Source organism: Tachyglossus aculeatus, chromosome 4 (assembly GCF_015852505.1).
Source record: "Tachyglossus aculeatus isolate mTacAcu1 chromosome 4, mTacAcu1.pri, whole genome shotgun sequence".
NCBI classification, from domain to species: domain Eukaryota; kingdom Metazoa; phylum Chordata; class Mammalia; order Monotremata; family Tachyglossidae; genus Tachyglossus; species Tachyglossus aculeatus.
Genome location: NC_052069.1, coordinates 86,365,525 through 86,391,206, shown reverse-complemented (window position 1 = coordinate 86,391,206; position 25,682 = coordinate 86,365,525). Strand labels below are relative to the sequence as shown.

Genomic DNA, 25,682 nt, shown 5'->3' with positions numbered 1-25,682 from the left:
TCTAAGCACCAGGGTAGTTACGAGTTAATCACATGGGGTCCCACATAGGGCTCACAGTCTCAATCCCCATTTTACAGATGCAGTAACTGATTCAGAGAAATGAAGCAACTTGCCCGAGGTCACACAGCAGACAAGTGTTGGAGCCAGGATTAGAACCCAGATCCCAGACTGTGAGCCCGTTGTTAGGAAGGGACCGTCTCTTTATGTTGCCAACTTGTACTTCTCAAGCGCTTAATACCATGCTCTGCACATTGTAAGCACTCAATACATATGATTGAATGAGTGAATGAATTCCCAGGCCCATGCTCTATCCACTAAACAACTCTTCCATAAATGTTTAGGCCCACTGCAACTTGACTGGGTGTGCAGATTTATGAATATATACACATTCAATTTTTCAAATGTCACGGGCACTGTTGAAGCCGATGAGTCATCTGGTGAGGTACAATAATGCTACATCTCCTTGTCCCAGGCTACTACAGACTGTACTCCAATAGGATACAAGGTATCAGCTGGATAAAATATTATTAGCACTTGATCTTTGCTTAGCTACTCTGTGGAAATCCGTCAGTTCTGACCACTTAGGATATGCAGTTTTTTTGTTTCAAAAGTGCAGTCTAACGTCTAATACAAGAGTAAAATTTGTACTAGATCATCTTTCTTCCACACTGTATGCCCTTAAAGAGAGTGGAGCATCTTTCTAGTCCTTAGAATGAGCAAGATATTCTTCAGGCTGCACTTTTTAAAAATGGTATTTAAGTTCATTCATTCATTCAGTCGTGTTTATTGAGTGCTTACTGTGTGCAGAGCACTGTACTAAACGCTTATTATGTGCCAGGCACTGTACTAAGCGCTGGGGTAGGTACAAGCTAACCAGGTTGGACATAATCTATGCCCCACAAGGGGCTCACATCCCCATTTTGTAGATGAAATAACTGAGGCACAGAGAAGTGAAGTGACCAAGGCCACATAGCAGACGAGTGGTGGAGCCGAGATTAGAAGCCATGACCTTCTGACTCCCAGGCAGTTTCTCTATCCACCACTCCATGCTGCTTCCCTTCGCCATGCTGCTTTCCTACGTGTGGTGGGAGTCTCTAAATTGATTACAGCATTATCATCTACACCATCATTCATTCATTCAATCGTATTTATTGAGCGCTTACTGTGTGCAGAGCACTGTACTAAGCACTTGGGAAGTACAAGTTGGCAACATAAAGAGACGGTCTCTTCCCAACAACGGGCTCATCATCATCAGTAGTCGTCACTGAGGATTTGTGGTGCACAGAGCACTACACTGAGTGTTTGGAAGAGCACAGTAGAGATAAAAGAAGTGGTCCCTGCCCTCAGGAATTTTACAGCTCACCCAAACATATCCACATTTCTGCTGATAGCTGCTTGCTGGAGCTTAGCATCGGGTTATCGTGTCAAAGGTTTATTTTTACGTAACATATTTTTACTGTCTCTCTTTGCCGGGGGACGATTGAACTGCCCTGGAAAGTAAATAAATAATCCACCTAAAGTCGCCGACCAGGAAACTTTAGACATTAACTGTAATCTTTAATTACATAAAAGGCAACAAACTGCGAAGGCCAAGGCCCTGGGGATGCCCAGGGTTGAGAATTGGGATTATGGCCAGACTAGAGTCTAGAGCTCCATGGAGCATCCCCAGGCGTGAACTGATCCCAGGAATCCCGAGGCTCCCCGGGGAGGGCAGTTCTGGGTCTTCCCACCTGATCAATCAATCCATCAGTGACATTTATTGAGCTCTGATCGTGTGCAACCTCCCAACAGCAGTTTGAATCTCTCCTTGACCTCTCCAGAGTGAGCAGCCTGCTTTTCTTCCTCTCTCTGCCCTCCAGTCTCCCCGCACCATTTCATTTAGTCAGCCATATTTATTGAGTGCTTACTTTGTGCAGAGCACTGTACTAAGCGCTTGGGAGAATACAACAGTAAACAGACACATTCCCTGCCCACAAGAGCTCACAGCGGGACCCTCGCATTGCCCCAGTTTCTCAGGATCGTTCTGATTAGGTCAGCACTTAGTACAGTGCTCTGCACACTGTAAGCACTCAATAAATACGATTGAATGAATGAATTAGGTGTCACTATGTCGTGGCTCAGTGCAAAGAGCACGGGCTTTGGAGTCAGAGGTCATGGGTTCGAATCCCGGCTCTGCCACATGTCTGCTGTGTGACCTTGGGCAAGTCACTTAACTTCCCTGAGCCTTAGTTACCTTATCTGTAAAATGGGGATTAAGACTGTGAGCCCCACATGGGACAACTTAATCACCTTGTATCCTCCCCAGCGCTTAGAACAGTGCTTTGCACATAGTAAGCACTTAACAAATGCCATTATTATTATTATTATTATTCTGGGGGACTCCTGGTTAGGGTTCCTGTAACCAGGACTCTAACTCCAAGCTTGAGTCCTCCTTTACCGCCACTCACTTTACCTCGATCACATCTATCTCTACGCGGATTCCTTTGCTCACGTCCTCCCTCTGGCCTGGAACTCCTTTTCCCCTTCGTATCTGAAAAGCCTCCACTTTCCTCAACTTCAAAATGGTAGTAAAGTCATATTTTTTCCAAGAGGCCTTCCCTGACAAAGCGTTCATTCCCCTCCTCTCTCTCCCTTCTGTGTCACTTGTGTACGTGGATTTTATACCCTTTAAGCATTTGGTATTCACCCCATCCTCAGCCCCGCAGTACTTATGTAAAGAAGCAGCATGGCTCCGAGAACCAGCTTGGTTCAGTGGAAAGAGCCAAGGCTTTGGAGTCAGAGGTCATGAATTCGAATCGCAACTCCACCACTTGTCAGCTGTGTGACTTTGGGCAAGCCACTTAACCTCTCTGTGCCTCAGTTACCTCATCTGTAAAATGGGATTAAGACTTTGAACCTGATCACCTTGTATCCCCCACAGCGCTTAGAACAGTGCTTTGCACATAGTAAGCGCCTAAGAAATACCATCATTATCATTACATAACTGCACACTTTGCCATTCCCTTATCTGTTATTAATTTTAATATCTGTCTCCCCTTCTAGTCTGTAAGCTCCAGTTAGGCAGGGATCTACCTTCCAAGTGCTTACTACAGTGCTCTTCATAAAGTAAGCACTCAAAAAATAGCACTGATTTATTGATTTATTGGAGAGGGCCTTCTGGGCTGTGCTTAGCCAACCTGCAGTTCCACTGAGCCATTCAATCTTCCATTGTTACAGATCCTGTTCACCTAGGGTGCGATTCAAATTCATTTTTGAGCTTAATTCTTTTTTGAAAACGAGTCTGTGTGAGAGCAAACCAGAGCTTTATAATTGAGCGCAAATTCTTTACCAATCCCCTGCCCCTTCCCCTGGAGTGTTTGTTTGCTTGTTTGTTTTTTTACACTGGTACTTACAATTCATAGGATATTTGTTACTCATTGACTAGGTAGAGGCTATCTGTCTACAAGACTTTCTCCAAACAATGAAATTCTCCAATGCCCTGCTACGGGGTAAGGAAGATTCAGATGCTGGTGGTAGCAAATATTTCTTTCTGCATCAGATATTTAAGAGATATCTATAAGACTGTGTTGAAAATACAATTGAGGCTTTTTCCTCTTGGCTGGGTCATCACAACACTCTGTTGGGAAATATTTGGACAGTGTTAACAGCCATTGGAAAAAGTTTAGTACATATTTACTATTCTTTTTATTTTGTTAATGATGTGCATATAGCTTTAATTCTATTTGTTCTGATGATTTTGACACCTGTCTACATGTTTTGGTTTGTTGTCTGTCTCCCCCTTCTAGACTGTGAGCCCATTGTTGGGTAGGAACCGTCTCTAGATGTTGCCGACTTGTACTTCCCAAGCGCTTAGTACAGTGCTCTGTACACAGTAAGCGCTCAATAAATACGATTGAATGAATGAGTGAATGAATGAATGCAGTTCTGGATGACCTTGCGGCCTAAAACCCATGGTGATTCATTCTGGGCTATGAAGTGGTATCTTTGGTCCCCAAACTTTGACTTTCCCTGAAGTTAAGGGAAGCAGCATGGCCTAGAAAAGCAGCATGGCCTAGCTGAAAGAGCACAGGCCTGGGAATCAGAAGATCTGGGTTCTGATCCTGGCTTCGCTACATACCTGCTGTGGGACCTTGAGCAAGTCACTTCACTTCTCTGTTCCTGTTCCCTCATCTGCAAAAAGGGGATTCAGTACCTAGGCTCCTTCCTGCTTGATAGGGTAAGTCAAGTGTAGACAAGAAGGCGCTCAACCATGGGGTTATTTTTGGCCAGTGCTGAATAGATGTTCATTAATAGGTCATCGTGTCTTATTAAATTCATTCATTCATTCATTCATTCATTCAACTGTATTTGTTGAGTGCTTACTGTGTGCAGAGCACTGTACTAAGCGCTTGGGAAGTACAAGTTGGCAACATATAGAGATGGTCCCTACCCACCAATAGGCTCACAGTCTAGAAGGGGGAGACAGACAACAAAACAAAGCATAATAATAATAATGGCATTTATTAAGCGCTTACTATGTGCAAAGCACTGTTCTAAGCGCTGGGGAGGTTACAAGGTGATCAGGTTGTCCCACTCGGGGCTTACAGTCTTAATCTCCATTTTACAGATGAGATAACTGAGGCACAGACAAGTTAAGTGACTGTCCCAAAGTCACACAGCTGACAATCGGCGGAGCCGGGATTTGAACCCATGACCCCTGACTCCAAAGCCCGGGCTCTTTCCACTAAGCCGCGCTGCTGTCAAGTCATCAGAATAAATAGAAGTAAAGCTAGATGCACATCATTAACAAAATGAATAGAATAGTAAATATGTACAAGTAAAATAAATAGAGTAATAAAACTGTACAAACATATATACAGGTGCTGTGGGGAGGGGAAGGAGGTAGGGCCGGGGGGATGGGTAGGGGGAGAGGAAGGAGGGGGATTAGTCTGGGAAGGCCTTCTGGAGGAGGTGAGCTCTCAGTAGGGCTTTGAAGGGAGGAAGAGAGCGAGCTTGGCGGATGTGGGAAGGGAGGGCATTCCGGGCCAGGGGGAGGACATGGGCTGGGGGTCGATGGCAGGACAGGCGAGAACGAGGCCCAGTGAGGAGGTTAGCGGCGGCAGAGGAGCGGAGGGTACGGGCTGGGCTGGAGAAGGAGAGAAGGGAGGTGAGGTAGGAGGCGGCGAGGGGATGGACAGCCTTGAAGCCCAAGGTGAGGAGTTTCTGCCTGATGCGCAGATTGATTGGTAGCCACTGGAGATTTTTGAGGAAGGGAGTAACATGCCCAGAATGTTTCTGCACATAGATGATCCGGGCAGCAGCTTGAAGTATAGACTGAAGTGGGGAGAGACAGGAGGATGGGAGATCAGAGAGGAGGCTGATGCAGTAATCCAGTCAGGATAGGATGAGAGATTGAACCAGCAGGGTAGCGGTTTGGATGGAGAGGAAAGGGTGGATCTTGGCGATGTTGTGGAGGTGAGACCGGCAGGATTTGGTGACAGATTGGATGTGAAGGGTTGAATGAGAGAGCAGAGCCTTGGTGCTTATGGCTAGCCCTTTTTTAGGCCCTTAAACAGGTGGAGAGTTCGTGCAGCAGAAAAGGAGGGAATGCGAGGTGGGAATCCGTGAAGACAGCGACTGTATCTCTTACAGTATGTTCCCCAGTGCATAGTACAGTGCTTTGCACCCAGTTAATGTTGCTGATGGGAAGTGGAAAGAATAGGAATGAGAGAAAATGAGAAAAAAAGAGAATAAGAAGCAGTGTGGCCTAGTGGAAAAAGCGCAGGACTGGGAGTTCAGAGGACCTGGGTTCTAAACCTGGCTCTGCCACTCATCTGCTGTGTAACCTTGGGCAAGTCACTTACTACTCCGTGCCTAGGATACCTCATATGCAAAATGGGGATTAAAACTGGGAGTCCTACTTGGGATACGGACTGTGTCCAACCTGATTAGCTTGTATCTTCACCAGGTACAGTGCCTGGCACATATCACTTAACAGATAGCATTTAAAGAACAAAATGGAAATGGGGATAGGTGGGTGAGGAGCTGAAAGGAAGCAGGAAAGCAAGAGTTGCTGGCAGGGAGAACTTGCAATAAAGATCTAGTAGGAATGGTGACCAATTTTGCAAAGTGGACAGGCTTGGAAGGAATCCTGAAATTAATTGGTTAATGTGAGTGTCCCAGTCTGCAGGGACTAATTAATTAATTAATGTTGGCATTTGTTAAGCGCTTACTATGTGCCAAGCACTGTTCTAAGCGCTGGAGGAGATACAAGGTCAGCAGGTTGTCCCGTGTGGGGCTCACCGTCTACATCCCCATTTTACAGATGAGGTAACTGAGGGTCAGAGAAGTTAAGTGACTTGCCCTAAGTCACACAGCTGACAAGTGGCAGAGCGGGGATTAGAACCCATGACCGCTGACTCCCAAGTCCAAGCTCTTTCCACTGAGCCATGCTGCTTCTGTAATGCGAGTGTCCAAGTCTGCAGGGACTACCCATTCATTCATTCAATCGTATTTATTGAGCGCTTACTGTGTGCAGAGCACTGTACTAAGCGCTTGGGAAGGACAAGTTGGCAACATATAGAAACGGTCCCTACCCAACAGTCCCAGGGACCCACCTGCTCACATAGGGCACAGCCATGGCGCTATGCTGCTGTATCTTGGGCTGCCAATGGTTGTGTAAAATTCTCGCGGACACTTCCACAGTGTCCTGTCCCCACCTGCCTACTTACATGGTGCGTCCACAGTCCCTGCGGGAACGTGATTGGTGGCTTGGAACAAACCCGTGACACTCCCTTGGTGTGCGGTCTTGGTCCCGAAATTTTTATGACTGGACCGAAGCTCAGTCGACTTTCGTGACCACAGACTTCATCTTTGTCATCGTCATCAGCGTGGCTCAGTGGAAAGGGCACGGGCTTTGGAGGCAGAGGTCATGGGTTCAAATCCCAGCTCCGCCACTTGTCAGCTGTGTGACTTTGGGCAAGTCACTTCACTTCTCTGGGCCTCAGTGACCTCATCTGTAAAATGGGAATTAAGATTGTGAGCCCCACATGGGACAATCTGTTCCCCTTGTGTCCCCCCCAACGCTTAGAAAAATGCTTTGCACATGGTAAGCGCTTAACAAATACCAAAATTATTATTATTATTATTATTATTATTATTATTATTATTATTATTATTATTATCAGAAGGCTTATGGACAAGTTACGCTGTCCTGCCTCTCGTTCCACTGCTGTGCTTGCGACATACCCCTCTTCTGTTCCTACTTCTCCTTGTTTCTGCTCATTGTTTAAACGTGGTAGTAATGATAATGGTATTTGTTAAGCACTTACTATGTGCTAAGCACTGTTCTGACCACTGAGTAGATACAAGGTAATCAGGTTGTCCCACGTGGGGCTCACAGTCTCAATCCCCATTTTGCAGATGAGGAATTGAGGGAAAGAGAAGTTAATTTGCCCAAAGTCACAGAGCAGAAATAGGCGGAACTGGGATTAGAACCCATGACCTCTGACTCCCAAAACCAGGCTCTTTCCACTGAGCCACGCTGCTTCTCTAATAGTTGCTACACTTTGGATGTTCTCTAGACTCTGATGTGCTGTATTTCCATTTCGGACTTTCTCCCACACTAGCGGGGGCTTTTCAACCCTTCCTAATACAGGTCGATGCAACAGCCCAGTTTGTTAGAGAAGTGTGGTGTAATAGATGGAGCACAGGCCTTGAAGTCAGAAGGACCTGGGTTCTAATCCCGACTCCCCCACATGTCTTTTGGGTGATCTTGGGCAAGTCATTTCAAGGTCATTTCTCCCCCTTTTAGACTGTGAGCCCACTATTGGGTAGGGACTGTCTCTATATGTTGCCAACCTTCCCAAGCGCTTAGTGCAGTGCTCTGCACACAGTAAGCACTCAATAAATACGATTGATGATGATGATGATGATTTCACTACTCCAGGCCTCAGTTACCTCATCTGTAAAATGGGATTAAGAGAGTGAGCCCCATGTGGGACAGGGACTGTGTCCAACCTGATTAAGTTGTATCTACCCCAGTGCTTAGAACAGTGCTTGACACATAGTAAGCACTTAAAAATACTATTGTTATTATTATTATTATCATTGTCATCTTTCCAGATCTGAATAATGAATCTGGGGGTCAATTTGAAAGCTTCTGATTTGCTAATCTTTATTTTCTTTTTGGTTCAATCAATTATATTTACTGAGTGCTTACTGTGGGCAGAGCACTGTACTAAGCCCTTGGGAGAGTACAGGATAACAGACTTGGTTGACTTGTTCCATGCCCATAGCGAGCTTACAGTCTAGAGGGGAGAAAACAATGTCAATATGAAGAAATAAATTATGGATATGTACATAAGTGCTGTAGGGCTGAGGGAGGGGTGAATAAAGGGCGCAAATCCTAGTGCAAAGGTGATGCCAAAGGGTGTAGGGGGAGAGAAAATGAGGACTTAGTCGGGGAAGGCCTCTTGGAAGAGATGTGCTTTTAATAGGGCTTTGAAGGTGGGGAGAGTGATTGTCAGGTATGGAAAGGGAAGGCCTTCCAGGCCAGGGGCAAGACATGGGTGAGGCTTCGGTGGCGAGCTTGACAAGATCGAGGTACAGTGAGTAGGTTGGCATAGAGGAGCTAAGTATGCAGCCTGAGTTGTAGAAGGAAATCAGGGAGGTAAGTTAGGAGGGGGCAAGATAACTGAGTGCTTTAAAGCCAATGATAAAGAGTTTCCATTGGAAGCAGCAGTAGATAGGCAGCCACAGGAGGTTCTTGAGGGGTGGGAAACCATGCCCTGAATGTGAAAAAAGTGATCTGGGCAGCAGAGTGAAGTATGGGCAGGAGAGAGGAGAGACGGGAGGCAGGAAGGCCAGCAAGGAGGCTGATGCAGTTGTCAAACCAGGAGAGGATAAATGCTTGTATTAACATGGTAGTGGTTTGGATGGAGAGGAAAAGGTGGATTTTTGTGATGTCGTGAAGGAAAAACTGACAGGATTTGGTGACAGATGGAATATGTGGGCTGCATGAGAGATGAGTCAAGGATAACACTAAGATTACAGGTTTATCAGTTACAGGTTTATGAGGCAAGGAGGACGGTGGTGCTGTCTGCAGTCATGGGAAAGACAAGAGGAGGAAAGGATGTGACCGGGAAGATGAGGAGTTCTGGTTTGAACATATTAAGTTTGGGGTGTTGGTGGGATGTCCTGAAAGCAGGGAGAAATGCGAGACTGCAAAGATCTGGGAATTTTCCACATAAAGATGATTGAAACCATGTTAGCAAATCGATCAATCAATTGTATTTATGGAGTTCTTACAGTGTGCAGAGCACAGTTCTAAGTGCTCGGGAGTTAAGCATTTCTTCCTATTTCGTCTGGTTTTCAAGTGCAGAAGAGAGTCCATAAAGTATCACCTGATAGATAATACTGAGGCTAGTGGTTTCTATTTAGCAGGGATCTTCCTGGTCGGTGGGCTTTACTTCACTCCTAAAAAGAAATATATGAAGAAAGATAAGTACAAAACAAATCTTATGTAATGATTCTATGTTAATGGAGGTCTGAAAATGGTTATATGTCATGCCACCTTAGATTGTAAGTGCTTAGGGATCAGGGAGTGGTCTGTGTGAATATATTTATTGAGTGCTCATTGTATGCAGAACACTGTACTAAGCACCTGGGCAGGTACAATACAACAGAGTTAGTAGATCCAGTCCCTTCCTGCATTGAGTTTACAGTGGCAGCTGACACACTGTAAGAGCTTAATAAATATAAAATTAATGATGGAAAGAAATCCATTACCCTTACAGACTGAAAGTAAAATGAAGACTTACTTGGATGGACAAACTGGGGGAAGCCCACAGTTGGTAGTTTTTATGCAGCACCTACTTTGGGATGAGCACTGAGCCAGGCCCTGAAAAGGTGGAAATCCTGACTCCATTAAGGGATCCTAGGGGAAGGAATGACTGAGTTTTGGGGTAAAAAGAAGGCCTTTTAAAAGCTATTTCTGTATCGGTAGGTTCAGACTCCAAGGTCTGCCAGTTTCACTTCTCTGAGCCTCAGTTTCCTTCTCTGTAAAATGGAATTCGCAATCCAACCCTACCTCACTGGATTTTGGTAATGGCTGTGTAAATGATATCTAGGTCTGCGGAAAAACTCCAAAGGTCTAGAGAAATGCATAATAATACATTTTATAAATAGTGTCATTACTGGCATCCTTCTGTGGTACAACTGCCCTTCATATTCAGTAAGAGAGCCCATCTCTGTAAGATTGTATCAGCAAGTGGATGTGCTTTAAATGAGGACCTGGGTTCTAATCTTGGCTGTACCACTTGTCTGCTGTGTGACCTTGGGCAAGTCACAACTTCTCTGTGCCTCATCTGAAAAATGGGGACTATGAGCCCAATGTGGGAAAAGGTCTGTTTCCAACTTAATTAGCTTTTATCTACCCCCAGAGCTTTGTACAGTGCCTGGCATACAGTAGGTGGTTAACAAATACCCTGAAGTGTTCGAGCAACAGTCTACTCCGCACAGTTCACACATAAAATTTGTCCTCTGTAATAATGATACGTTTTCCAGTAGCACTTGCCCTTCAGTCGGTATCATCAGAGAAGCAGCATGGCCTAGTGGAAAGAGTACAGGCCTGAGAGTTAGAGGATCTAGGTTCAAATCCCATCTCTGCCATGTTCTTGCTGTGTGACTTTGGGCAAGTCGCTTAATGTCTCTGTATTTGTTCCCTCATCTGCAAAATGGGGATTCAATATCTATTCTCCCCCTTACTTAGATTGTGAGCCCTTTGTGGGACCTAACTTTCTTATATCTCCCCAGTATTTAGTACAGTGCTTGGCACAAAGTAAGGGTTTAATAAGTGGGAAGTGAAGGGAAAGGAAGGGAAGTGACTTGCCCAAGGTCACTCGGCAGAAAATTGCCAGAGCTGGGATTAGAACCCAGGTACTTTGACTCCCAATCCCGTGCTCTTTCCACTGGGTCGCACTACTTCTTTATAGAGACAGATTCCCTTAGTTTTTACAGGATAAAATTCTAATTTTATAAAGTGATATATTTTTCTTTTGCCAAGTTACATTTTCAGGGGCATTACCATTATGGTTCAAATATTTGCTTCTTAATGGTTTGTAACCTTTTAAAATAATAAGCAAAGTGAACGGCTGAGGGTTTGATGATGGGAGCAATTCATTTATGGTAATTATAGATCAGACTTCCAGTAACACCATCAGATTGTTATTCTGTAGGATTGCTTTCTTGACTTTTTGGCATCCCTGAGTTCCTTTGTCGGCTAAGTTTAGTACTGTAGAACAAAGCCACACACACACACATTTCTCAGTAATTATTCTGAAGTACTTATAAAAATGCATTGTGACTAGGATAGTTAACATTATAATTTCTTAATTAGAAGCTGTTGAATTAAGAGATTGCCAGTTAATATCAGCCCGATTTTCTTCCATTTGAAAACGTGGATAAGAACTTTAATTAACAAAGGATATCCACGGTCTAGATACGCTCCTTTTTTTTTTAAAGGATGGACATCAATTTGTCAGGAATTGTCAATTTATTCCACACTATGGATTTAAGCCGTAGAAAACCCCAAATCAATAGTATTGACAATTTATGTATGTCTTAAAAGTTGTGGACAGGTCGGCGCTGTCCAGCATTTCAGCCAAATAACTTCTTACATCTCTTCTGAAAGCGATTCTCGGAGGTTTACACATTAGGAATTTTGATAAAACGGTGAATATTCATTCATTCATTCAGCCGTATTTATTGAGTGCTTATTATGTGCAGATCACTGTACTAAGCGCTTGGAAAGTATAATTCGACAACAGATAGAGACAATCCCTACCCAACAACGGGCTCACAGTCTAGAAGGGGGAGTACCAGTTTTATGCAGGGAGAACTTCTTTCCCCACAATTTATTCCTTTAGTTTCAGACCTCGTTATGTCTGCTGATGCTATTTCAGTGACCTCATAGAAAAAAAAATGCATTTTATAAAAGAAGATTCCTAAATCCACCTCTCCAGCCCTGAGCCCTCTCTTCTCTGCAGTCTCACATTTCCTCCTGCTTTCAGGACATCTCTACCTGGATGTCCTCCTGACACTGCAAGCTGAGCATCTCCAAATCAGAGCTCCTCATCTTCCCACCCAAACCCTGTCTTCCCTTTGTCTTTCCCATCACTGTAGACAAGAGCATTATTCTTCCTGTCTCCCAAGCCACAACCCTGGCATTATCCTCTACTCATCTCTTTCATTCAACCCACATATTCAATGTCACCAAATTCTGTCAGTTCTACCTTCTCAACATCGTTAAAATCGGCCATTTCTTCTCCATCCAAACTGCTACTCCACTGATCCAAGCACTTATCCTATCCCAACTTGATTACTCCGTCTGCCTCCTCTTTGACCTCCCTGCCTCCTGTCTCTCCCCACTCCAGGCCATACTTCACTCTACTACCTGGAACATTTTTTCTAAAAAAAAGGTCAGTATATATTTCCCCACTCCTCAAGAACCTCCAGTGGTCACCCACTCACCTCCGCAGCAAGCAGATAGTCCTTCTCATCGATTTTAAAGCACTCAATCAGCTTGCCCCTCCTAGCTCACCTCTCTGATTTCCTACACACACTCTGTTCTGCCAATGCCAACTTACTTACGGTACCTTAATTTCATCTACCTCACCTAGATCTCCCTTTTCCTTCACATACAACACCTTGAAAGTTTTATTAAAGTCACTTTCCACTTTTAAAGCTTTATTTAAATCATATCTCTTCTAAGGTGCCACCCCCGATTAAGCCCTCATTCCCACTATTCACTTTCCCAACTTTGTCACTTCTGCATTTTGATCTTGTATCCTTTAAGTAATTGATAGTCACACCACCCTCAGCCCTACAGCATATCTGTAATTGATTTTAGTGTCCATCCCCCCCTCAAGGCTGTAAGCTCCTGAAGGGCAGGGAACATGTCTACCAATTCTGTTGTACTTTCCCAAGCACTCAATGAAGTGCAGTGTACACGGTAAGCACACAATAAATACCACAGATTGACTGTATTTTTTCCTACTTTTTTGCAACTTACGGGGTTTCCTAGAGGGGTGTTGTTGTGATCTATTTGTATATTTCATGTCCATGGATCCCATAGGCATGCACAGTCATATGGATTTTTAGAGCCCTATTGCCTAGTCAGGTAGCAACTAAAAAAAAATAATAAAACATTGGAATGGGTGTTTGTAGCTTGATGACGAGAATGTTTTGTGTTGGACTTCATTTAGAGGGCATGGGAGAACCCCAGAGGGGGATTTGCCAGGGGCAGAGGGGAGAAGGAGATGAAGGGGGGAGATGGGGAGAGACTTAACAGTGACCCTTTAAAACTGCCTGGCAAAGAAAGAGCCCAAATTGGAAAGGACCATGAAGGGAAGGTTGCAGTAGTTCAGTCTTGAGCTGTTCTGAGTCCCGATCGGGGATGTGCCCTGAGGGAAAGGGAAATCTCAGTCCTTGAGATTCATTCATTCAGTCAATCATATTTATTGAGCACTTACTGTGTGCAGAACACTGTACTAAGCGCTTGGGAGAGGACAATACAACAAGAAACAGATACATTCCCTGCCCACAATGAGCTTACAGTCTAGAGGTGGGGATGTAGAGTACAGAAAGATTTGGAGGAAGGTTGGATGAAGAAGCCCAAAACTGAGAGGTTTTGACAGAAGTTGGGCTACTTATATAGAGCCCCAGCCCTGCCTCCTGAAGCTATAACCTAGCACTTCTGCTGGATTGTCTCCTTTCCAGAAAAGCCTTTCTCTTTGATTATTTTAGCGCATAATGTCATTCATTACTCTTATATTTTCACCTTCTCACTATCTGCATCTGTCTCCACTCCCAAAAAAATGTGTCATAAAGGGATTTTTCTGCACGTTGCAAATTTAGATCCATCCTGTACAGCCAGATATTCAACTGCAGTTTTCCTACTAAAGAAAAAAAATGACTTTAGAATATTTCGCCATTTGGTTGAGAGCATTATCCCTCAACTGATGATCTCTGACCGTACTATATTTTTGCATTAACAGAGTAACTATAGGAAGAAAGCACATCATTCTCTCTCGCTCTCTCTCACACACACCCATTTTTCTTTCACCCAAAAGAATTAAGTAGATATTGTTTTATGTGTTTCACTTCTTCTGCCTTTAAGAGAAGAGACAGAATATGAAATATTCCTCTATGATTGTATTTGTGACCGAATAACTGGTTTTATTTCTTTTGTGATGCTTTTAGGTAAAATTTTGGTCCATTATATATGACCATACAATTTCCCCTTTGGGAATATAGGAATACCAGAAGTGGATCACTGTTGACTACGAACCCAGATTTCGGGTGTCTCTTGGCCTTTTATCCACTTCTTCCAGTGAACACTTGGTATGTCAGCTCGTTGTGGGCAGTGAATGTGTCTGCCAACTCTGTTGCAACATACTCTCCTAAGCGCTTAGTACAGCACTTTGCACATAGTAAGCGCTCAATAAATAACATTGATGAAAATGATGGTAATATGATGATAAGATGATGATAACATTGATGAAGATTCCTGCTCTGTCAGGAATAGGGGACGCTCAATGACAATAATAACAATAATAATTTTGGTATTTGTTGAGCGCTTACTATGTGCCAAGCACTGGTCTAAGTGCTGGGGGAAATGCAAGGTAATCAAGTTGTCCCACATGGGGCTCATAGTCTTAATCTCCATTTTCCAGATGAGGCAACTGAGGCCCAGAGAAGTTAAGTGACTTGCCCAAATCAGACCATCTTTGGCATAAACTGAGACATATTTATTCTACTTATTTTATTTTGTTAATATGTTTTGTTTTGTTTTTTTCTCTGTCTCCCCCTTCTAGACTGTGAGCCCACTGTTGGGTAGGGACCGTCTCTATATGTTGCCAACTTGTACTACCCAAGCGCTTAGTATAGTGCTCTGCACACAGTAAGCGCTCAATAAATACAACTGAATGAATGAACTGAGAACATTACCCACCTGTTGGCATATTCCATTAGGCAAAGGCATGTTTTATTCTACCAATATCTTTGCCCAGTCCCCATGACTCCCTTGAGGCTTCTTTGTGTTTCTTGTGATCTGGGGCAATCAGCAGGTTTCTGATCAGTTCTGGCATATTAGACCTAAGGACAGACCTAAGGACAGGTCTAAGGACAGACCGCAGATGACCCTCCAGTCAGTACCCCAAACCCACTCAAACTGGGCCACAGTGATGGTTTTCCAAATTGAAATCAGGACCAAACATTAAGCTCTCTGTATTAGGCCCAGTCTCACAGTCATATAGACCGCCAACCAGAGATGGAGTTTCTTGCATACTGTCACCACGCTCTTTCAGTATCGATCAATGAATCATTTATTGAGGGCCTATTGCATTCTGAGCTCTGCACTAAGCACTTGGGAGATATAACAGAGTTGGCAGACATGTTCCCTGCCCAAAAAAGAGTTTACAGTCAGCTATAATCAGTATGGCAGAATCCATACCGACTCTTAAAATTCTGTTTTCTTTATCCATCTGGGTACTATTGAATAGTGCACTGCCTAGTTAGAAAACCTTGGAACACAGTGAATCATGTGTAACCAGTGAACATCTTTGGTCGTGTATAGTTTCCCAGTTTTCTCCAGGTATGTCAATCTGTGTCACTGTGTTAAAATCCACAGTACAGTTCATAATCATTTGTATCTCTTCTTGTGTATGGGCTTCAGGAAGAACAGTTGTCATCATATGGCAGTTTCTGAATTATGGGCTCAGAGCCTCACTGATTGCTCAAAGCCCCCTGAGCTGAAAAAGTTTCCATGGGGACTTGGAAACATTCTCATTCCACCTTCTAGATCCCTCATCACCTTTAGACTGTAAGCTTTTTGTAGGCAAGGAATGTATCTACCAACCCTTGTATTATACTCACCCAAGAGCTTGGTACAGTGCTCTGCACACAGGAGCAGTCAGGGCTTCAGGAAGAACAGTTGTCATCATATGGCAGTTTCTGAATTATGGGCTCAGAGCCTCACTGATTGCTCAAAGCCCCTTGAGCTGAAAGAGTTTCCATGGGGACCTGGAAGCATTCTCATTCCACCTTCTAGATCCCTCATCACCTTTAGACTGTACGCTTCTTGTAGGTAAGGGATATGTCCACCAACTCTTGTATTATACTCACCCAAGCGCTTAGTACAGTGCTCTGCACACAGGAGCACTCAACGGATACCGTTTCTTGATTGATTGGTCGCATCAATCAATCAGTGGTATTTATTGAGTGCTTATTATGTACTAAGCACTAGGGAGAGTACAATACAAGAAAATTAGCAGACACGTTCCCTGCCCATAATGAGCTTACAGTCTAGAGATGGAACTGGATCTCTGGGCTTAAGGGAGTGCGGATGAAGGGGGAGACAGGTTGCCCGGGACTTTCCCGCTGCTATACCTCTTCTCCTCAGGATAACGACCAGTTAATGCCCCCTTCCTGCATGCTTAAACATGGGAAGAGAATGACGGAGCATCCTCCTGGAAACTACTGACAAGCCTTGGTCCAGTCAGGGGCTTCATGGCTATGAAGAACCTGTGCAGAGAAGTCAATTATAGTGGTAGTAGTGTCCCACACCGCTTGCACTCTAATCTCTGAGAGCTGTGTTCTCATTTATGACCAAAGTGACCACAGTACAGTGCCAGTGCTACATACTCTGGTTGCCAGAGTAACCATCGTCATCTTCAAAGTGTATCTCAGATGGATATTTTTCCTACCGGGCCTGTTCACCTGGTGGAATGTTCTAGGTGATTCTTTGATCAGAAACCTTTAACCCTGGTGCCTTAGACCCAGTTGGCAATCCCTTACTTATGTATTTTTCACCCCGCTGCCCATCAAGAGCGATGGTAACCTACAATGCATTGCCTAGTCTGGATTTAGCCTCCATATCTCTGTTTCACACCAGGGATGGCAGAGAAAGGGGAGGAAAGAGATCCTTTGACTGACTTAGTACAGTGCAAGTGCTTAGTACAGTGCTAAGCTCTTCGTACAGTGCTCCGCACACAGTAAGCACTCAATAAATAGGACTGAATGAATGACTCAACCAACCACAGTGCCAGTCTTAATGTCCCAGCATAGCTAAATTTGCCCGGAATGAATAATAAAAACTGTTTTGATTATCAAATAGTTGCAGGGGAATAGTTTTCTATACCATTGTTGTAGCTATTTCAGTGTGCAATTAGTGCAGTACAGAGTCCACTGATGACCCTTGAGAATGCTGGACATTGAGCTGCATATGAAATCATATACACAGTTACCCTAGGCACAGACTGAAATGTGTTGTTGCAACACACCCACACCATTTTGCGGAAATAAGTGTCACTTGCTCAAGCGTAGAGCATTTCTCCACTGAGATCTGAGAGAGCTCCCCTTCATCACACACACACACACACACACACACACTACACACACACAATGGTATTTATTGATCACTCACTTTGTGCAGAGCATTGTACTAAATGCATGGGAGAGTACGATACAACAGTATTACTCTGCTTATTTATTTTACTTGTACATATCTGTTCTGTTTATTTTATTTTGTTAATATGTTTGGTTTTGTTCTCTGTCTCCCCCTTCTAGACTGTGAGCCCACTGTTGGGTATGGACTGTCTCTATATGTTGCCAACTTGCACTTCCCAAGCGCTTAGTACAGTGCTCTGCACACAGTAAGCACTCAATAAATACGATTGATTGATTGATTAATTGAACAGAATCAGCAGACACATTCTCTGCCCATAATGAGCTTGCACACACACTCTCTCTCTCTGTCTTGCTCCAGAGCCACATATATTCTCCTTCCAGGTTCACGTGGAAGGAAGCCAAAAGTAAAAATTCCAAATATACAGGCATCCAGTAGAATGGATGGGATTTTGACCTAAGAGGCCAAAATATTCTGCTTCTCCATTAAGTCATTTGCTGTGCAGAGAGAGGTAAAGTCTCGTTCTTGGGCAGGGGTCTCCCTTTGTTTTGTCCATCTGCTCCATAACGTGTATTGTCCCCCAGACCCTAAAATCAGTGTTGGAAAAGTGCCAGTTCTGATGGCTGAGGGCCCACGTGCCATAACTGCAATATCAGTTGGGGGATGGAGCTCTGGGATTCGGAGTGGTCCATTAAATAAATCACCAGAGAGGTACTCGAATGATCCAGGGATAGAAATGAAGTCATCTCTCTGGGGAGAATGTTTAAATGAAATGGCCACAGGTCTTAGAGCATCACCAGTTCCAGAGGGAATTAGGATAGCTAAAGGATGATTACCCAGGACAGAGCTTTGAAATTCATCTGGAGTCTAAAAGAGGGCATAGAGATTATCTCTTTTGAGTGGCAGGATGTGAGAAAATGGCTCCAAATGAGGAAAACACACCCCCTAGACCAGTGAAAATATTCCGGGATGTTGACATATAGACAGACTTTAGTCAAGATGTTACAGACTCATCTCGGGTGGAAAGTTTCATTTTCCTTTTAATGGCCATAAAACAAGAGCTCCAGGAGAAACAATATTCATTCATTCAATCTAATTTATTGAGAGTGCTTATTTTGTGCATAGCACTATACTAAGTGCTTGGGAGAGTACAATGCTACAACAAACAGGCACATTCCCTTCCCACAATGAGTTTACAGTCTAGAGGGGGAGGCCTGATGGAAATATCAGGGTTTAGGAAATCAAGGTTCTAATCCTAGCTCCTCCCTCTGTCTGATGTATGACCTTCATCAATCAATCAGTCAATCAATCAGTCGTATTTATTGAGCACTTACTGTGTGCAGAGCACTGTACTAAGCACTTGGGAAGTACAAGTTGGCAACATATAGAGACAGTCCCTACCCAACAGTGGGCTCACAGTCTAAAAGGGGGAGACAGAGAACAAAACCAAACATACTAACAAAATAAAATAAATAGAATAGATATGTACAAGTAAAATAAATAAATAGAGTAATAAATATGTACAAACATATATACATATATACAGGTGAAACCAGGTAGGTGACATCATCAAGTCACCTACCCTCTCAGTGCCTCAGTTTCCTCATCTGTAAGATGGGTTTATAATACATGTTCTCTCTTCCTCTTAGACTCTGAGCCCCGTGTGGGGCAGGGATTGTGTCTGATCCTTTACCTTCTATCTACTTCAGTGCCTAGCACGTAGTAAGCACTTAATAAATGCCATCATCAGCAAATAGCAGACATTTATCTGGAGTATAGTCCACAAAGACTTTATCTCTTCCCTAATACGTTTGTTCTACTTTCTGTTCTCTGCTCTCATGATCTAAAAGCAATTTTGTCCATCTCCTCCATTTCACTATCAGCTCCCTGAGGGCAGAGAACATTTATGAAGAAGTGAGGACTTCTAGAATAGTAAAATTCATGGAAAGACAAAGCCTTATTCCATAGAGTAATTTTGATCCAACTTTTCAAAGTATGACCATGCCACCTAGGAATAATAATAATAATAATGGCATTTGTTAAGCACTTACTATGTGCAAAGCACTGTTCTAAGCGCTGGGGGGGATACAAGGTGATCAGGTTGTCCCACGTGGGGCTCACAGTCTCAATCTCCATTTTACAGATGAGGTAACTGAGGCCCAGAGAAGTTAAGTGACTTGCCCAAAGTCACATAGTTGACAGTTGGAGGAGCCGGGATTTGAACTCATGACCTCTGACTCCCAAGCCCGTGCTCTTTCCGCTAAGCCACGCTGCTTCTCTATAAATGATCATGCTCCCCATTGTCTTAGAAGGAATTCTTCTGCTCTCCACAATAGCAAAGCACATTTAATAATAATGATAATAACTACTGTTATTATTGTATTTATTAAGCACTTACTATGTGCCAAGCACTACTAAGAGCTGGGGTAGATGCAACTTAACCAGGCGGGACACAGTCCTTATTCCACATAGGCTCACAGTCCAAGAGGGATGAAGAACAGATACTTAATCCTCATTTTACAGATGAGGAAACTGTGGCACAGAGAAGTTAAGTGATTTGCCCAAGATCACACAGCAGTTAAGAGGGTAGGGTCAGGATTAGAACCCAGATCCCTTGACCCCAAGGCGCATGCTGCTGGACAAAGCTCTCTGAGGGCAGGGATCATGCTTACCAACTCTATTGTACCCTCCCAAGTCCTTTGTACAGTGCTCTGCACATGATATATACTCAATAAAAAATGCTGATTGATTGTTTTCCATGAGGCCACAGTGCATCTGAATCTTTGAGTAAGACACATACATTCACTAGTTCTCCTCAACCGTATTTATTGAGTGCTTACTCTGTGCAGAGCACTGTACTAAGCTCTGGGGTGGAAGTCTCCCCCTTCTAGACTGTGAGCCCACTGTTGGGTAGGGACCATCTCTATATAATAATAATAATAATGGCATTTATTATTAATAATAATAATGGCATTTATTGAGCATTTACTATGTGCAAAGCACTGTTCTAAGCGCTGGAGAGGTTACAAGGTGATCAGGTTGCCCCACGGGGGGCTCACAGTCTTCATCCCCATTTTGCAGATAAGGTAACTGAGGCACAGAGAAGTTAAGTGACTTGCCCAAAGTCACACAGCTGACAATTGGCGGAGCTGGGGCGGAGCTATATCAATCAATCAATCAATCAATCGTATTTATTGAGCATTTACTATGTGCAGAGCACTGTACTAAGCGCTTGGGAAGTACAAATTGGCAACATGTAGAGACAGTCCCTACCCAACAGTGGGCTCACAGTCTAAAAGGGGGAGACAAAGAACAAAACCAAACATACTAACAAAATAAAATAAATAGAATAGATATGTACAGGTAAAATAAATAAATAAATAAAGTAATAAATATGTACAAACATATATACATATATACAGGTGCTGTGGGGAAGGGAAGGAGGTAAGATGAGGGGATGGAGAGGGGGATGAGGGGGAGAAGAAGGAAGGGGCTCAGTCTGGGAAGGCCTCTTGGAGGAGGTGAGCTCTCAGTAGGGCCTTGAAGGGAGGAAGAGAGCGAGCTTGGCGGATGGGCAGAGGGAGGGCATTCCAGGACGGGGGATAACGTGGGCCAGGGGTCGATGGCGGGACAGGCGAGAACGAGGCACGGTGAGGAGATTAGCAGCGGAGGAGCGGAGGGTGCGGGGTGGGCGGGAGAAGGACAGAAGGGAGGTGAAGTAGGAGGTGGTGAGGGGATGGACAGCCTTGAAGCCCAGGGTGAGGAGTTTCTGCCTGATGCGCAGATTGATCAGTAGCCACCGGAAACTTTTGAGGTCAAGTTGCCAACTTGTACTTCCCAAGCACTTAGTACAGTGCTCTGCACCCAGTAAGTGCTCGATAAATACGATTGAATGAATGAATGAATGAATGAATATAGGCAAATCAGGTTGGACATAGTCCCTGTCCCACATGGGGCTCACAGTCTTAATCCCTATTTTACAGAAGCGGTAACTGAGGCCCTGAGGTAACGTTTTACAGAAGAAATAACTGAGTACAATATGACAATAAACAGACACACCACCTCCCATTTTACCAATGGAGAGTTAAATCAACTCTGGCAGGGGGGGATTAAAACCTAGGTCCTTCTGACTTGACTCTCTAGCCTGGGCTCTATCCACTAGGCCTCAGTGCTTCTCACTTAGCCCTCGTTGTAGCCTTGACTGTGAGCCATCTGTCTTTACCTCCTTAGACTGACGCAGAAATTGCTTTTCAGGTCACTCTAATTTCTACCTAATGCTGAAGCCGGAGGACCTCCTCTCCATCAGTTAACTAATTCTTGTCAGAGGGACTTTCCCTAGAGAATTTTCAAACCGGTTGAACCAAGTCCCTCGTTATTATAATAATGAGGGTATGCGTTAAGCACTTACTATGTACCACGCACTGTACCAAGCGCTGGGGTGGATACAAGCAAATTGAGTTGTACACAGTTCCTGTCCCACCTGGGGCTCACAATCTCAATCCCCATTTTACGGATGAGGTAACTGAGGCCCAGAGAAGTGAAGTGACTTCCCCAAGGTTACACAGCAGATAAGTGGTGGGACCAGGATTAGAACGCCTCACCTTCTTGTCAGGAGCCCGTCACCAGAGATTGCTCCTCCGTTAGTTTCAGAAGCTTGACCTATGAGCCCTTCACCAGGATTTGACTCCCCCTAAATTCAGGCCCTTAACTTATGGAGCCCTTCCCTGCAGATTGTCTCCCCTCTAAATTCAGGCGCTCAATGGCAAGTTACAAAAGTGAAACCAAACCAACACTATGTACAACGGAAAGCTTTATTTCACACTTAATGTACCAAAAACGGGGGCAGATGCATACATACACACACACAGAGAATAGTTACCCCTCCAACTGGCTTTCCCCAAGTTATTTTATGAAGGTGATCCCATATTGAAGGGGTTTAAGGAGTCCGGGTGCTCACAGCATGTTGTCTTGGTTCAAGTCTTCAGTGCTTTGGCCACGGCCGCAAAACATGGCTTAAGTGGTTTCATCGTGGCCACCAGTATCTTGGCTTAGGTGGTTTCACCCCGTGGGGATGGGACCATTTTTTTCTCCCTTTTATCTGTTGTTTCAGGGGGGTGGGGTTGCAGAAAGGCTGCTCAGGATTGCCTGCTGTCTTCCTCATTACCAGATAAGCCAGGGGCAATGGCAACCCCCCCTACCCTTTTCCAGCAATTTAGCCCCTCCTCAAACCCCTGTGCCAAACAATTCCATTTCTCCCGGGCCACTCAAGTCTTCTGCAACACTTTTCGTTAAAATAATACCGTTTCTCCTTCACTTCTTCCTTCGACCTTGTTGCCCAGGGGGTCAAAGAATAGCCTCTTAGAAAATGGCATCTGGATTACAAGATGGATTTACTCTTGCTTAACACACTTCTGACTCCCATTCATTCAATCGTATTTATTGAGCGCTTACTGTGTGCAGTGCACTGTACTAAGCGCTTGGGAAGTACAAATCGGGAACATATAGAAACGGCCCCTACCTAACGGTGGGCTCACAGTCTAGAAGAGGGAGTTGCTTGTGCTCTATCCCCTAGGGCATGCTCTGACCCCTTTCTCCTTTCTCCTTGCAGATCCTCAATGCCGTGGTGCTGCTGATTTTACTGAGTGCCCTGGCAGATCCTAACCATTTCCACTTATCAAGTGCCGAACTCGGGGGTGACTTTGAATTCATGGATGATGCCAGTAAGTACATTAAATAATCACTGTGGAGCTGTGTCGGCTTTTCTTCTGAAATCGCATCCTTTAAAGCACTCATTTGATTTGCAGGGTATCTTTCCAAATACTGATATAAAATATGCCATCTGCAATCCAAGAAGGTCTTCATGCACTGTTCATCATTAAGTATTCTGTTGATGAATTATATTGGGGTGCATGAATAGCCTACAAAGCTCTCCTCATTGATACAAATTAATTGTAATGTATTTATTAAGGTCCCACTGGGTGTAAAACACTGCAAAAAGTATAAAACAAAGTACACCTACATTGCCCACAAGGGGTTTATGCTTTTAACAGGGGAGAAGGATGTAAAGATATTTACAAATAGAGTCGTTTGAATAAACAAATACTTGTAATATTGCATGATGTTCATATACCAAAGTGCTGGAGATGGATATGAATAAATTCACAAATCATCATCATCAATCGTATTTATTGAGCGCTTACTATGTGCAGAGCACTGTACTAAGCGCTTGGGAAGTACAAATTGGCAACACACAGAGACAGTCCCTACCCAACAGTGGGCTCACAGTCATGTTGATGAGTCTACCATTTTAGGATGCTGAGAATTAATCCAGGTGTATTGTTGGAGTAAGTGGGATTTTAGGAGGATTTTGAAAGTGGGGAGAACTGATAACTGACAGGTCTGAGGAGGAAGAGGAGTTCTAAGCTGGAGGGACAGTGTGAGAGAGGGGGCGGAGGAGGAGATTTGGGATTTCAGGTCAGATGAGTGGTGAGGGTTAGAGAGAGAGAGATTTGGAAGTCATCCGCATAGAGGGAGTAACAGAAGCCAGATGAGCGGATGAGCTCTTCGGGAGAGTGAGTATAGAACGAGAAGAGTGGAGGGCTCAGAAAAGTTCCTTGTTAGGACTCCCAAAGGAATAGGATGAGGCAGAGGAGGAGCCAGCAAACAAAAAGAGGAATGAACAGAGAAGTAGGAGGAGAACCAGGTTAGTACTGTGTTAGTGTAACCAAGACCAGCTAGTGTTTTGAGGAGGAGAGAGTGGTCCATATTATTAAAACCAAATGAGGAGGATCAGGACAGAGTAGAACCCTTTGATCTTAGCTTATAAGGAGATCACTGGTGACCTTGGCCCATGTTCTGCCTCTGGCCTGGAACTCTCTCCCTCTTCATATCCGGCAGACAATTACTCTTCCCACTTTCAAAGCCCTATTGAAGGCACGTCTCCTCCGAGAGGCCTTCCCCAACTAAGCCCTCATTTGCTTTTCTCTCACCCACTTCCACATCTCTGTTGCACCTAGATTTGCTCCTTTTATTCACCTCTCCCTCAGTCCCCCAGCACTTATGTACATATCCGTAATTTATTTCTTTTAATGTCTGCCTCCTCCTCTAGACTGTAAGCTCCTTGTGGGCAGGGAACGTGTCTACCAACTCTGTTATATTGTTATTTTGTACTCCTCTAAGCTCTGCACACAGTAAACACCCAATATGATTGACCGATCTATTGACCTTAGAGAATACAGTCTTGGTGGGGTGAAGGGTTGAAAACCCGATTTGTGGGTAATAATAATGATAATAATAGTGGTATTCGTTAAGCGCTTACTATGTGCCAGGCACTGTACTAAGGACTGGGGTAGATACAAGCTAATCAGGTAGGACACAGTCCATGTCCTACATGGGGCTCACAGTCTTAATCCCATTTTCCAGGTGAGGTAACTGAGGACCAGAGAAGTAAAGTGACTTACCCGTGGTCACACAGCAGAGAAATGGCAGAACAGGATTAGATCTCAGGTCCTTCTCTATCCACTAGGCCACGCAGGAGTTGGGATAAAAATAAGAGCAAGGAGATCAGGCACGAACTAAGAGATGTGTGTGATCCATGCCAACATTTCATCTGGAGCACGATGCCAAGTTAGGCTGGGCCGTGGTTGGGGTCGAACAGTGCTTTGCACATAGTAAGCACTTAATAAATGCCATTATTATTATTATTATTATTATTACCATAGAGGTTTACCTCACTCTCGACTCTCCCACCTCTGACTCCTAGCAGAGGTCACGGGTTCTGAACTTGGCTCCGTCACTTGTCAGCTGTGTGACTTTGGGCAAGTCACTTCACTTCTCTGGGCCTCAGTTACCCACCTGTAAAATGGGGATGAAGACTGTGAGCCCCACACGGGACAACCTGATCACCTTGTATCTACCCCGGCTCTTAGAACAGTGCTTTGCACATAGTAAACACTTAACAAACACCATCATTATTATTAGTAGTATTTTCCTGGAATAATAGTATTATTAGTAGTATTAGTAGTATTTTCCTGGAATAGCCTTCCCACATCTTCCCTTCCCTCTCTGAGCCTGCCAGATTACAGCTCTCTCCACCTTCAAAGCCATCCTAAAATCCCGCCTCCTCCAAGGAAATCCTCCCCCATTAAATCCCAACACCCCAGGCATTTTATCCAACATCCACGCTTAGCGCTTGTACCTCTGATGTACTGTTCGTGTAGAGAAGCAGCGTGGCATA

The 25,682-nt window shown here is 44.2% G+C and overlaps 1 protein-coding gene across 1 annotated transcript in view; it reads left to right on the top strand.

Moving 5' to 3' along the window:
- Nucleotides 1-25,682, top strand: part of LAPTM4B (lysosomal protein transmembrane 4 beta) — a 103,559-nt gene that overhangs the window by 4,756 nt on the left and 73,121 nt on the right. The window contains exon 2 of the mRNA XM_038745294.1: nucleotides 23,055-23,166. Within this exon, the coding sequence (XP_038601222.1) occupies nucleotides 23,055-23,166 (112 nt within the window). The remainder of the gene's footprint in view (nucleotides 1-23,054; nucleotides 23,167-25,682) is intronic.